The 13,716-nt window shown below is 35.1% G+C and overlaps 2 protein-coding genes across 2 annotated transcripts; both read right to left on the bottom strand.

Annotated features, from left to right (window-relative positions):
* Positions 1–1,875: 1,875 nt before the first annotated feature.
* LOC120350279 (pro-resilin-like) lies at positions 1,876–2,959 on the bottom strand (the record flags this gene model as incomplete). Its single annotated transcript, XM_039422879.1, has 1 exon — positions 1,876–2,959. A coding segment is annotated over one exon (435 nt), but the record flags the coding sequence as incomplete, so codon positions are not given.
* Positions 2,960–4,702: 1,743 nt separating this feature from the next.
* LOC111046544 (pro-resilin) lies at positions 4,703–11,409 on the bottom strand. Its single transcript, XM_022332111.2, has 3 exons — positions 11,285–11,409; positions 8,924–9,130; positions 4,703–5,771 (listed from the first exon to the last, which is right to left on the bottom strand). Exons 1-3 carry the CDS (start codon positions 11,297–11,299, stop codon positions 5,355–5,357), a joined length of 639 nt encoding a protein of 212 aa, XP_022187803.1. The 5' UTR covers positions 11,300–11,409; the 3' UTR covers positions 4,703–5,354.
* Between the last annotated feature and the right edge of the window lie 2,307 nt (positions 11,410–13,716).

Genomic DNA, 13,716 nt, shown 5'->3' with positions numbered 1-13,716 from the left:
CCTGTGGATAGTAAAAAAGTGAGTGAGCGAGTGAGTATGTGAAAAATCAAAATATCGAATCCCCGAAATTCATAAGATGACGTATTAGCCAGCTGTGAAATATAAACACGATCATTTTAGAGAATTGTGTTTTGTTTATCAATAAATAAAAATAACGAGCGAAGCTCGGTGCCCCGATATCCTAAGCGATATCCCCTATATTAAGCGAGCAATTTCTGTATCTAATAAAAGCGAAATGTCACTCACTCACTGACTGACTGACTCACTCACTCACTCGCAGAACTAAAAATCTATTGGACCAAAAACGTTCAAATTTGGTATGTTCAGTTGGCCCTCTAGAGGCACACTAAGAAATCTTTTGGCAATATTTCAACTCTAAGGGTGGTTTTTAAGAGTTTAAAGTTCGTCTTTTAGCATGTATATTCTTCTTATTTCAATCTCTTAATTATAATTGAAAAATGTCCATACCATATGTTAATATAGAACTATAATCTAGAGAGAGTACCTCTTTGAAACAGTTTGTTAACTGGAAACTGAATTAATAATTTTGTCAGTTGAGTTGACTTTGTTAGGTTGGCACCAAGTTGAAGATTGAAATGCATTTATCGCGGAAAGATTGATTGGGTATCTGGCTAAACGGATATGGCGAGCCTGACGGCTAGTTATTTATATATCTGGCTATTTTTACAGAAGATGGGTGTGCCTGTGTGGGAGAGAGACAGAATTATTTCCAGCTGTGTAATCATAATCAATCAGCGAGAAATTTTATCTAGCTGGACAATTTAATCGATTTGATCAACATAATATGATTTGTTGACATGACATGATAATCCTCTTAAACTATAGTGAGGTCCATGTTATAATGGCAGTGTAGGAAGATAGGAGAAAAGGTTTGCTAGATTGACTCAGCCTTGCCACCCAAACAGCTGATACTGGTATATCTGATGAATTCAACTGTTCATTATTGTTGAAAATAGTTAATCATATTTTATTTTTTAAGAAAATATATTTTTTAAAGATGTAATAATAAATTTTCCTGATTGATATAAAATATTATGTCAATTAGTTGAATTTCTACATTGTTGATAAACGATGTGGCAACATCGCAATGCGTGAAAGAGATAATGCAATATGCTTTGTTGAACGATAGACAAGGATAGCAACATCATTGTAAATCACACACTGCCATTATAACATGGACCTCACTATAGAGTATATCATAGTTTTCAAAGTTGATAATTATTTGTCAATTTCAAGTGATTATAGTTAGTGTCATTTTGTTATTCAATTTGGTTTGTAGGCTATATAATCTAAATTATAATTTTTTGTATTCAAATGTTTGAACAGAAAATTGAACCTGAATTCAAGTGTATGGAACATAACCTACCTACTTTCTGGACTATTTATAGTGTATAAATCAAAATTCGGGAAAGAAACAGTTTTGGGCTGTGCCTGTTAGTACTTCCCCAATCATTTTAAAGAATTGTGTTCGGTTTATCAAAAGTAACTAACCAGCGAAGCTCGGTGCCCCGATATTTAATTTATTTATGCACACATATGACGTACGGTATGAATTCTATTCTTAGAGTTTCATGTAGTTAGACTATTTGAATATTATAAAACATTCTTCATCATGTTAAGAGCTTTTTATTCATCTTATTTACCGTGATTATAGAAACAATTATGGGCACAATAACGTGTGTTGTAGTTCAGTGTGATAATCCATTTTAATGGTCTACTATAGTACCTGTAATGATCAAGGAAAAGACGTGTATAAGAAGCAAGCATTCAGTTTGAATTGATAAGAGAAATTTGATTGGATAACACTCACGTTGTTAATGATTCAGGTACTTGGATAAAAATAATAAAAATATATTTCAATCGATAAAAATATGCTTTTTATTGTTGGAAACTATATTACAAAGTAGAAGAACCAAATAATTGATTGTTTATTGCTAGCTTATCATTTGTAAATACACAATTTCTATCGATATAAAATATAGGATAATATGGCAAATTATTTCTATACTGGCACTCGTCTCTTATTTTGTCTAAAGGAATGAATAATTTACAGAGTTGTAAAAGTTGGGTATTGACATCGATTGAGATAGCATTATGATGAAAACAGCAATTCGAAAACATTTCCAACTTATTACAAAATTCACTCCCTTAGCAGGTTTCTTTTGAATAGAATGATTTTGAAAAAACTGAATACTCTCGTTATATGTTTAACTGTTAATCCATTTTCCATACAAAGTTTACTCCATCTCGTTCAAGCGTTCAAAATTAATTTATGAAAATAAGAAATGTACAAGGTCTCTGAATAGAAACACTTGAGCTGGGAAATGCAAAAAACAACGTATTGTATAATGCTGACTGAGAGTCATTTCAAAGTTTTAAAAGTTCAAATCAATTCACATTGTTTAAACAATTCTCAGTAGGGTACCGTTGTCGTATTGTTGATGATCTGATTTTCACTGATCTCAACGTTTGTGTTGTTATTCATTTCTATTATACCCATAGTCTATTTTCCAGGAGGTAGGTATGATGAGCTGGGAGGTCCTCCCGAAGGATAGCCGTTGGATCCGCCGCCAGGCGCCGAGGGGAATCCTGCTGATGGAAATCCTCCAGGTCCTGCTGAAGGATATCCGCCGCCATTGACGTTGCTGGGGTAGCCGCCTCCGTTGCTGGGGCCTGATGGGTAACCTCCATTGCTGGGACCAGATGGGTAACCTCCGTTGGCATTGGCCTCGCCTTCGTATTTGACCTGAGCGTTGTAACCAGACTCGTCGGCCGTGTAGTCTACGATCTGGTTGCGTCCGTCAGGCAGCAGCACGTGGTAGGTGCCTGTCACACGGGTTCCGTCGCTCGACGCCTTGTGTCCGTAGTCGTTTCCACTGGCAGCGTCCTTCACTTCGTACTCGAAATTGAATGGTTCTGGCTGCTCATAAACATATAAGGAAAGATTTAGTTATTCAAAATATAATAAAATAATTGACCGAGCGAAGTGAGGTCTAAGATTGAAGTCGACTGTTTGGCATTTCTCTTAATGTTTAAATGTTTATATGTTGCGCATTTACGGCGAAACGCGGAAATAGATTTTCATGAAATTTGACAGGTATGTTCCTTTTTACTTTCCTTGCCCTATTACCCTAGGTAAGGAAAGTATTGCTTTACGAAAAAAATTAAGGTAACCCAATTTCTAAATTTCTATACGTTTCAAGGTCCCCTGAGTTTTGGGTATTGCGTATTTGGTGTGTGTGTGTGTGTGTGTGTGTGTGTGTGTGTGTGTGGTGTGTGTGTGTGTGTGTGTGTGTGTGTGTGTGTGTGGTGTGTGTGTGTGTGTGTGTGTGTGTGTGTGTGTGTGGTGTGTGTGTGTGTGTGTGTGTGTGTGTGTGTGTGTGTGTGTGTGTGTGTGTGTGTGTGTGGTGTGTGTGTGTGTGTGTGTGTGTGTGTGTGTGTGTGTGTGTTACAAGATGGCGGCTAAAATGACGAAAATGTTGTCAAAAACAGGGTTTTTCACGATTTTCTCGAAAACGGCTCCAACGATTTTGATTGAAGTTATACCTGAAATAGTCATCGGTAAGCTCTATCAACTGCCACAAGTCCCATATCTGTAAAAATTTCAGGAGCTCAGCCCAATCTATGCAAAGTTTGATTTTAGATTCTCAATTATGAGGCTTCAGATACAATTTAAACAAAGAAATTTGAGTGGAAAAGATTGAACATGATAATCTCTACAATTAATGTTCAGTAACATTTTCACCTAAAATTAAAAATAAGCTCGATATTCGAGAAATTGTGATTAACCAATTGCAAACTGTTGGCAACTGTTGATTCTATTAAATGATTCACTATGAAGAGATTGCAGACCTCTTGGGTCTCCAGCGTTATTGCCCTGTCACCAGCTGGATCAAATCTTTGAATGGTAGACTTGAGATGCGCGGGAACACTAGCGTCAGGTGATCAATTTTCATAACGGCAAGGATAGCAACATCATTGTAAATCACACACTGCCATTATAACATGGACCTCACTATAGAGTATATCATAGTTTTCAAAGTTGATAATTATTTGTCAATTTCAAGTGATTATAGTTAGTGTCATTTTGTTATTCAATTTGGTTTGTAGGCTATATAATCTAAATTATAATTTTTTGTATTCAAATGTTTGAACAGAAAATTGAACCTGAATTCAAGTGTATGGAACATAACCTACCTACTTTCTGGACTATTTATAGTGTATAAATCAAAATTCGGGAAAGAAACAGTTTTGGGCTGTGCCTGTTAGTACTTCCCCAATCATTTTAAAGAATTGTGTTCGGTTTATCAAAAGTAACTAACCAGCGAAGCTCGGTGCCCCGATATTTAATTTATTTATGCACACATATGACGTACGGTATGAATTCTATTCTTAGAGTTTCATGTAGTTAGACTATTTGAATATTATAAAACATTCTTCATCATGTTAAGAGCTTTTTATTCATCTTATTTACCGTGATTATAGAAACAATTATGGGCACAATAACGTGTGTTGTAGTTCAGTGTGATAATCCATTTTAATGGTCTACTATAGTACCTGTAATGATCAAGGAAAAGACGTGTATAAGAAGCAAGCATTCAGTTTGAATTGATAAGAGAAATTTGATTGGATAACACTCACGTTGTTAATGATTCAGGTACTTGGATAAAAATAATAAAAATATATTTCAATCGATAAAAATATGCTTTTATTGTTGGAAACTATATTACAAAGTAGAAGAACCAAATAATTGATTGTTTATTGCTAGCTTATCATTTGTAAATACACAATTTCTATCGATATAAAATATAGGATAATATGGCAAATTATTTCTATACTGGCACTCGTCTCTTATTTTGTCTAAAGGAATGAATAATTTACAGAGTTGTAAAAGTTGGGTATTGACATCGATTGAGATAGCATTATGATGAAAACAGCAATTCGAAAACATTTCCAACTTATTACAAAATTCACTCCCTTAGCAGGTTTCTTTTGAATAGAATGATTTTGAAAAAACTGAATACTCTCGTTATATGTTTAACTGTTAATCCATTTTCCATACAAAGTTTACTCCATCTCGTTCAAGCGTTCAAAATTAATTTATGAAAATAAGAAATGTACAAGGTCTCTGAATAGAAACACTTGAGCTGGGAAATGCAAAAAACAACGTATTGTATAATGCTGACTGAGAGTCATTTCAAAGTTTTAAAAGTTCAAATCAATTCACATTGTTTAAACAATTCTCAGTAGGGTACCGTTGTCGTATTGTTGATGATCTGATTTTCACTGATCTCAACGTTTGTGTTGTTATTCATTTCTATTATACCCATAGTCTATTTTCCAGGAGGTAGGTATGATGAGCTGGGAGGTCCTCCCGAAGGATAGCCGTTGGATCCGCCGCCAGGCGCCGAGGGGAATCCTGCTGATGGAAATCCTCCAGGTCCTGCTGAAGGATATCCGCCGCCATTGACGTTGCTGGGGTAGCCGCCTCCGTTGCTGGGGCCTGATGGGTAACCTCCATTGCTGGGACCAGATGGGTAACCTCCGTTGGCATTGGCCTCGCCTTCGTATTTGACCTGAGCGTTGTAACCAGACTCGTCGGCCGTGTAGTCTACGATCTGGTTGCGTCCGTCAGGCAGCAGCACGTGGTAGGTGCCTGTCACACGGGTTCCGTCGCTCGACGCCTTGTGTCCGTAGTCGTTTCCACTGGCAGCGTCCTTCACTTCGTACTCGAAATTGAATGGTTCTGGCTGCTCATAAACATATAAGGAAAGATTTAGTTATTCAAAATATAATAAAATAATTGACCGAGCGAAGTGAGGTCTAAGATTGAAGTCGACTGTTTGGCATTTCTCTTAATGTTTAAATGTTTATATGTTGCGCATTTACGGCGAAACGCGGAAATAGATTTTCATGAAATTTGACAGGTATGTTCCTTTTTACTTTCCTTGCCCTATTACCCTAGGTAAGGAAAGTATTGCTTTACGAAAAAAATTAAGGTAACCCAATTTCTAAATTTCTATACGTTTCAAGGTCCCCTGAGTTTTGGGTATTGCGTATTTGGTGTGTGTGTGTGTGTGTGTGTGTGTGTGTGTGTGGTGTGTGTGTGTGTGTGTGTGTGTGTGTGTGTGTGTGGTGTGTGTGTGTGTGTGTGTGTGTGTGTGTGTGTGTGTGTGTGTGTGTGTGTGTGTGTGTGTGGTGTGTGTGTGTGTGTGGTGTGTGTGTGTGTGTGTGTGTGTGTGTGTGTGTGTGTTACAAGATGGCGGCTAAAATGACGAAAATGTTGTCAAAATCAGGGTTTTTCACGATTTTCTCGAAAACGGCTCCAACGATTTTGATTGAAGTTATACCTGAAATAGTCATCGGTAAGCTCTATCAACTGCCACAAGTCCCATATCTGTAAAAATTTCAGGAGCTCAGCCCAATCTATGCAAAGTTTGATTTTAGATTCTCAATTATGAGGCTTCAGATACAATTTAAACAAAGAAATTTGAGTGGAAAAGATTGAGCATGATAATCTCTACAATTAATGTTCAGTAACATTTTCACCTAAAATTAAAAATAAGCTCGATATTCGAGAAATTGTGATTAACCAATTGCAAACTGTTGGCAACTGTTGATTCTATTAAATGATTCACTATGAAGAGATTGCAGACCTCTTGGGTCTCCAGCGTTATTGCCCTGTCACCAGCTGGATCAAATCTTTGAATGGTAGACTTGAGATGCGCGGGAACACTAGCGTCAGGTGATCAATTTTCATAACGGCAAGGAAAGTTGTGTGAGTGCGCCACACCAGATTTTTAAATTGCGCGTCGACGTATATACAAGTTTTTTAAAAATTTTGCATTTCAAGGATAATACAAAAGGAAAAAGGAGCCTCCTTCATACGCCAATATTAGAGTAAAATCAGACTATAGAATTATTCATCATAAATCAGCTGTCGAAAGATTATAAATCGCATGCCATGACGCATGCAATTCAATATCTCAATGTAACTTGGTAAAAAAGCTGTGTAGACGATTAATTTCATGCCTCATTGTATGCTATTTTTATGCACTATTGAATGAACTATATTGATTGCGTGCACTAACGCATGCAATTATAATTGCATAATTGCAGTTTAGTTATTATAATAACTAAACTAAAATAACATAGTATTGTCTCTCGAACTTTCTCTGCTTTGAACTCGGGCTGTTCTGTTACCAGTATGTCTTGAAAGGAGATTAGCTTTTGATGTTAGCATTTTTGATACACCAACCCGAACAGCCATCAGCCGTTTTCACACCGACACGATATACAGACAGGATTTACTCTGATAGACAGTATAAGAGGAGGCTGCAGTTTATTCTTGCGCGAGGTCTACTGTTCACAGAACTACTAGTTATGAAATAGAAAATTAAATACCTTCCTATCTGAATCAATTAAAAATGAAAAAATAATACATATGCTGATTAGAACAGGGAGATCATTCAATTTATTTATTTTAAGCAAGACAAAGATGATTCCAGCATAACTAGTAGTTCTGTGAACAGTAGACCTCACGCTGTATTATCATCCACAAGTACCTGATTGAAACTATGCGTCGACGCGCAATTAAAAAAGGAACATATATCCTGCCAAATTTCATGAAAATCTATTACCGCGTTTCGCCGTAAACATTTAAACATCAAGAGAAATGCCAAACCGTCGACTTGAATCTTAGAGCTCACTTCGCTCGGTCAAAAAATTATTGGAAAAAATAGAACACGACTTGAATATATTGAAAGAATGAATATAGAAATTACTAGTACCCTCTTTATACTTTTTACATAAACACAATACTAGTTTCGATCACTCATGCCATTTTCAAGTGACAAAATAAATATTTTTTTCTTTAATGATTTAACATTCAAGTAGGCTAGCCCTATTGAAATACGTTATTAATAAAATGAAATATAATCAGAATGATTTGTTTCCATTATACTATGATGTTTCTTTAACATGAATCTATTGTTATGTAACTTAATGTTTCTTTTGAAAAATGGATTCCTATTTGATTTTGTGATAGTATGACGTTTTCACTTCAAAGATTATAATAGGTACAATAAGAGAAAAATGTAGGCTACATTTGGCTATTCATATTCTACTTGATTCGGCTATATTATAGAGGAGTAGGAGATGTGGATTTAGATACTACTCGTACAGTAATTTCATTTTAGAATAATTATAATATAGGATAGTAATTTAGTATATAATAATATTTCATTCTATACTTTTTTCTCTTTGTAAAAAAATTCAAGAAACGTCATCTTTGGACGAGAATCAGAGATCTGAACGAAAATCGGGAAATCAGAAATTCTCTCGTAATTAAATCGTAGGAGAAACAACTATTCTCAATATTACTTTACTGTTTCTTATTGAAAAGGAGCTAGTTATTTAATATTCGAATGCTGTTGTTGCAAAATTATATAACATTTAAGAGAAACTGGTTCAAATTTGGAATTTAAGAATGAAAATTTCTCTATAGTAACTGTTGAAGAAGCTACCCACTTTTCTTATTGTTTGCATGCATTCTTGTAATATGCTAGTATATAGCACGCTATAGAATGAATAAAGAACAAATAATAAATTGAATAAATTACCTTAATAATTACGATTAGTATTTAATAATTCATAAAATATGTGTTGCTTATCATGACCATAGATACTTTTTATTTTTTATATTTTAAAGGTGTGCTTAATTTTTATAGTATTGATGTCAGTATCATGCTCGTTACAATTGTATAGAATTTTAAAAACTCAAGTGGTGTTTCATAGATTTATACTGATCAAATTTAGTAAAAAAATAACAATAGAAGTAAAAGAATAATAGAAAGTGATCAACCAATAAAAATGATATAAATAAATTACATAATTTGTTTACCTTTCCACCGTCGTCACCAGCTCCATATCCATTTCCGTTGCCAGCTGGTGGTCCATAGCTGGATGCGGGTGGCCGGGCCGCTGGTGGACCGTAGTTGCCTGCGGGACGACCCCCGTTCCCGTTGCCGAAACCCGGTGGGCCGTACTGCGGTGCGGGTGGCTCCCCTACTCCCAGAGCGATAACTCCTAGCAAAACGCTCAATGTTGCCTGAATGCCAAGCACACATTTCCAAATCAAACTCTGTACAGCTTAAAATATTATCTATAATATAATAGAAGAATTGACTTATTCACGTACGGGATAGGAAATTCACGAATCATCACTTCTGAGCAACTGGACTGATAGACTTGAAATTTTGCATATAGACTCTTGAGTTACCGAGGATAGTTATAGGCCTAGTTTAAATTCTTCATGATTTCAGTACGTAAAGTTTTCAGTTTGTCAAGACTTTAATTAGACCCTTGCGGAGCACGGGTTACCTGCTAGTCATAAATACAGTGATAAATTTGCTTAGTCAGGCCTTCATTATAACAGGCTCTGAAAACGTTTGTAATTCTGATGGATATAGATCCTAACAGAAATTACCAGAAATCAAATACTCCAAAGAAATGCTGTTATCTTTCTTATAGCAAATTGAAATTAACTCGATAAATATTTTATCAGCTTCTATATTCCTGTTATTGGAACTCAATCTCTCTTATCTCGTTCAGTGGAGTGTTGTAGACTAGGAGGATGTTCTCTCATATAGATTTTTCCATGGATGAACGGGTTATCTGTTCAAACTCGAACTATTATGTTAACACAATATATTATAATGTTAATATTACAAACTGCATTTTATCTTCTTATTCGTTGAATAATCCATCAGTCGATTCCTTGTAGAATTCATAGAATAGTTATCTATATTTTTGGTTAGTTAGGCACCTAATATGGATTAGTGTATGTTTTATTGTAATCTACCGGTACATGAATAAAGAAATTTAATCTGAGTTTTCGCTGAGATTCCTGATTGTGCGCAAAATATTTGTGAATATTGAGAGCCATTATACGGTACTCGATCTTAATTGCAAATTGTGAAATTCAATTTAATGACACTCCTTATATTGAAGTGAGTGGGGATATTGCTCTGTTGCATTGTATATTCAGCTTGATAAGACAATAAAAAATGCCGATGTTGATGGTGTAGTAGACGCTATTTAGTATTCCAGGCATGTCTATTTAATATGTGTACTTTATTAACATTGTAGCAATTAATTATTTTTTCATTTGAATTTTATATTTATGAGTTAGTTATTTTTGAGCTGATTTATTTATAAATCTGGGGAACAGAACCTAACGACTTTTTAATTCGATTATAAAGTTCCAAATAATATATTCTCATAATGTCTTCAGATATGTTATGGGACAAGTTTAGAAGTTTTAGTTATGTCGGTGTACATATTATTTATCACATTGCATCAGAAAAAATAAGCAATACATTTTCATAATATAAAACAATGATATAAATCTTGATATGGTACCGTAAATCATGATATAAAACAATTTCATTGCTTTGATATATCCATTGCCTTTAATGCGTTTCGTATCAATCAAGCTACTATAACATTTTTCCATTCTACTCTGATTTACCATGTTGTACATCTGATATTCTAGAAAATATAATTAATTTTTGCCTTCTGTTACCTATTTGAAAAAAAATGGAGGTCCTTTATACGAATATTTAGTTGATCATAATTTTTAATTGATTTAATAAAGGACATTTAGGATATGATATGACTGGAATTCTAGAATTATGAAAAGCATGCCTTTCATGAAAACCTTCACTTTTCCGTATTAGAGAAAATTGCATCAATAGTTTAGAATACCGGTTATTGAATAACATATTTATATTGTAACGTTAATTCTATAAACTGTTGCTGCATTTTCTTGCAACAAGCCTAGATTAGGAGCTCTACAAGCTTCAGTCACAATATCGTTTCTAGAGGAATACGGTAAAGAAAACTATCATTTAATATTCCATTTCACCCCTCACTAGTTTTGCGTATTAAATCATGTAATAAATTTTACAATAACTTATATTGAAGGTATTTAATTTTTTATGATTTCACAATTATTGAGATTTTTATTGTTATCTAAGACCTTTCCTTTTCATCTTCATCGTTTTTGATTTTACAAAATTATTATTGGAATCAGGCATTTATCTTTCAACTAAGCATAAGGTACGCTAGTTCAATCATGACTGTTTCTGATAGGAATTTTCTATCTATTAACTATATGGTACGCTAGTAAAGATTCAAGCATCACTATTTTAGCTAAATGTAAAGCATTCGATATAATAATTGTGAATAGTGAACTTGTTACCTGTGTGCAGATCATGTTGAGAAGTGATTGGCCCGAGTCTGAAGACAAAGTACGATGTTGAAGGCAGATGCGCCGACTTATATTGGTGTTGTGCTCTTCTGCTATTGTGCCAGGGAGTAGGTGAAAGATGCTGCTTAGAAGAAGCGCACCACCCCCTCAACCACCCCCTCCACCTCTCGGAAACTCGTGAAAGGAGTCATCTTCAGTTGTGACCACTTCTTTCAGGGTCTATTGACGGTCGGGGTTGAACCATCTTCAATGCTATCTGGTTTAAGCGCAAAGCCACTTTTTTAGCATATTGACTTTTTTGTCTTGGGATTTCAACCTTCACTTCAATCAGAGGCATGGTGATGTCAAATACCTGGATGAACTGACATCCTGTCAATCAGATCAACTCTGTGAAACCTGGAGACTTGATAATTTTCCATCTCATGTTTCCAGTATACTATTGCATGGTGGAAACGGAAATTATTTTTTACTATTTAAATACTAGAGCAATGTTATAACATTAACATCTGTCTTATTTCCTCTCAGCTCATTATAAGCTATTATAACTATTATTTGATGTTCATAAATTATATTGGAGTAGCCTATACATTATAGTGCCGGTTGCACAAAAGCCGGTTAAATCTTAAATGAGATCAATTCCACAAGAATCAATAAGAGAAGCCGTCTTTTCAAAAACGCCTTCTTTGATTGATTCTAGTAAAGTTAATCTCTGTTAAAATTTAACCGGCTTTTGTGCAACCGGGCCATAGTGTAAAAGTTGGCTTACAGCTATCAAAATAAATATTTTCCACTGAATCAAGTTCAAAAAAGTTCAAAATTCTATTGAGCTCTGTTCCATCTACTTAGAAACTAGATAGAGACTGAGGAAGTAATGGCTATATTCAGCCTTTATTTGTATGATTACGGTAATTCAGGAAATGGAATGTTTTTAATAATTACAATAGTTATTTAAAAAACATATATACCACTCGAGTGACATATATTTTTGTATTTTCTTTGGAGCTCAACGATAATATGGGTTTCTATGCTATTTATTGAAAAATTAGTTCACATTGTGCTTTAACTGAATATTATTTTTTTCATAGTGAAAAAGTGCTACATCATGATTCATGCTACATCATTCATGATTCATGTCTACACACCATGAATTGGCAGGGATGCTCACAGTGGGGGAAGAAGGGGGGCAGGGCAAAGATTCAGACTGCGTCAATGAAATTCTTGGGAGAGGATGGTTTGATTCTAAAACAGTCCTGTGGGGGTCTCAAAAAGTTTAGGAGTGTGAATTTTCGAAGCTTAAAAATTCCGGGGGAGGGGTAGCGTGATTTACCTTTTATATTATATTTGTTCATACATTGAAACACAATAGTGGAATAAGAAAAAACAGGTACAGTATATATTCGTAATATTCGTTAATATTAAGCTGAAGATAATCATATTCCAGACTAAAAATGTTCGAAAGAGTAAAGGTGAAAATGTTTGCAGCTCTGTTGGGACTAGGTAGATAATGAGGTAAATATATCAGAAATCCCTCAAGGGCCAAGCCACACGAAGCATTTTTACAGGCGTTTTCAGACAAAAGTCGGCAGGGCAGAAAGCTATCCGATTGGCTGATTGGGTTGACATTCGGGGATCAGCTGATACTCAGCCAATCGGAGAGCTTTCCGCCCTGCCGACTCATCGGGAAACGCCTGAGAAAGCGTTTTGTGTGGTTTGGCTCTAAAGGTGCGTACAGACTCATGTGCCACGATCATTCGCATTTCGCTTTTCTTCAGCTGATTCTATCTTGCCATGCTTATTAAAACTGTATCTTATTGTTTCTGTACAGATGCAGATACAATGAGAATAGCTTTAGCTGATGAAAAGTTTTTACACTGAATAGGCCAACGCTTCTCGATATAAAGAGAACACTGTCCTGCTTAGCTCATTAACGCATAAATAATGTTCAATGAATTGGAATGTCTCCAATTTTTCAATAATCATGATCATTTATTCATATAATATGAATAATATATTTGATAGATAAAATTGTAATGGGGTACATTAAAATAGGGTTGATGATTCGGCAGTGCTTGATTCTCAGATCGAATGTAATTGATCCTTTAATTCTATCGATATTCATTGAATGATGACAGGTGACGGCATGCAATTGATGCTTCAAGGATTTAGTACCACAATTGATAGAAAAGTGCTTATCACTGCAATTCCCACACAGCTTCTACCCAGATTCCAAGTCAACTGTCAAATGTATCAATGTCAGTGATTCCGATCTCCAATGTCATTATCTTGTTATTTTTTTTGTCCAGAAACATTACTTTATCCTCGGATCCACAGATGGTATTCAATATATTCTACTGGGCATCATTATCTAACGCTACTCTGAGCTTATCAAAGGCAAATCAGTTGCTCTCAATGTGGATCTCAGC

This window comes from Nilaparvata lugens, chromosome 3 (assembly GCF_014356525.2).
Source record: "Nilaparvata lugens isolate BPH chromosome 3, ASM1435652v1, whole genome shotgun sequence".
Taxonomy (NCBI): Eukaryota; Metazoa; Arthropoda; class Insecta; order Hemiptera; family Delphacidae; genus Nilaparvata; species Nilaparvata lugens.
Note: the sequence above shows the minus strand (reverse complement) of the source record. Positions and strands in the feature narration are given on the sequence as shown.

Excerpts from the sequence above, each read along its gene's own strand:
- LOC111046544 (XM_022332111.2), bottom strand. Across the intron at positions 5,772-8,923 it reads CTGGTGACGACGGTGGAAAG|CCAGAACCATTCAATTTCGA; the intron begins GTAAACAAATTA and ends GTTTATGAGCAG.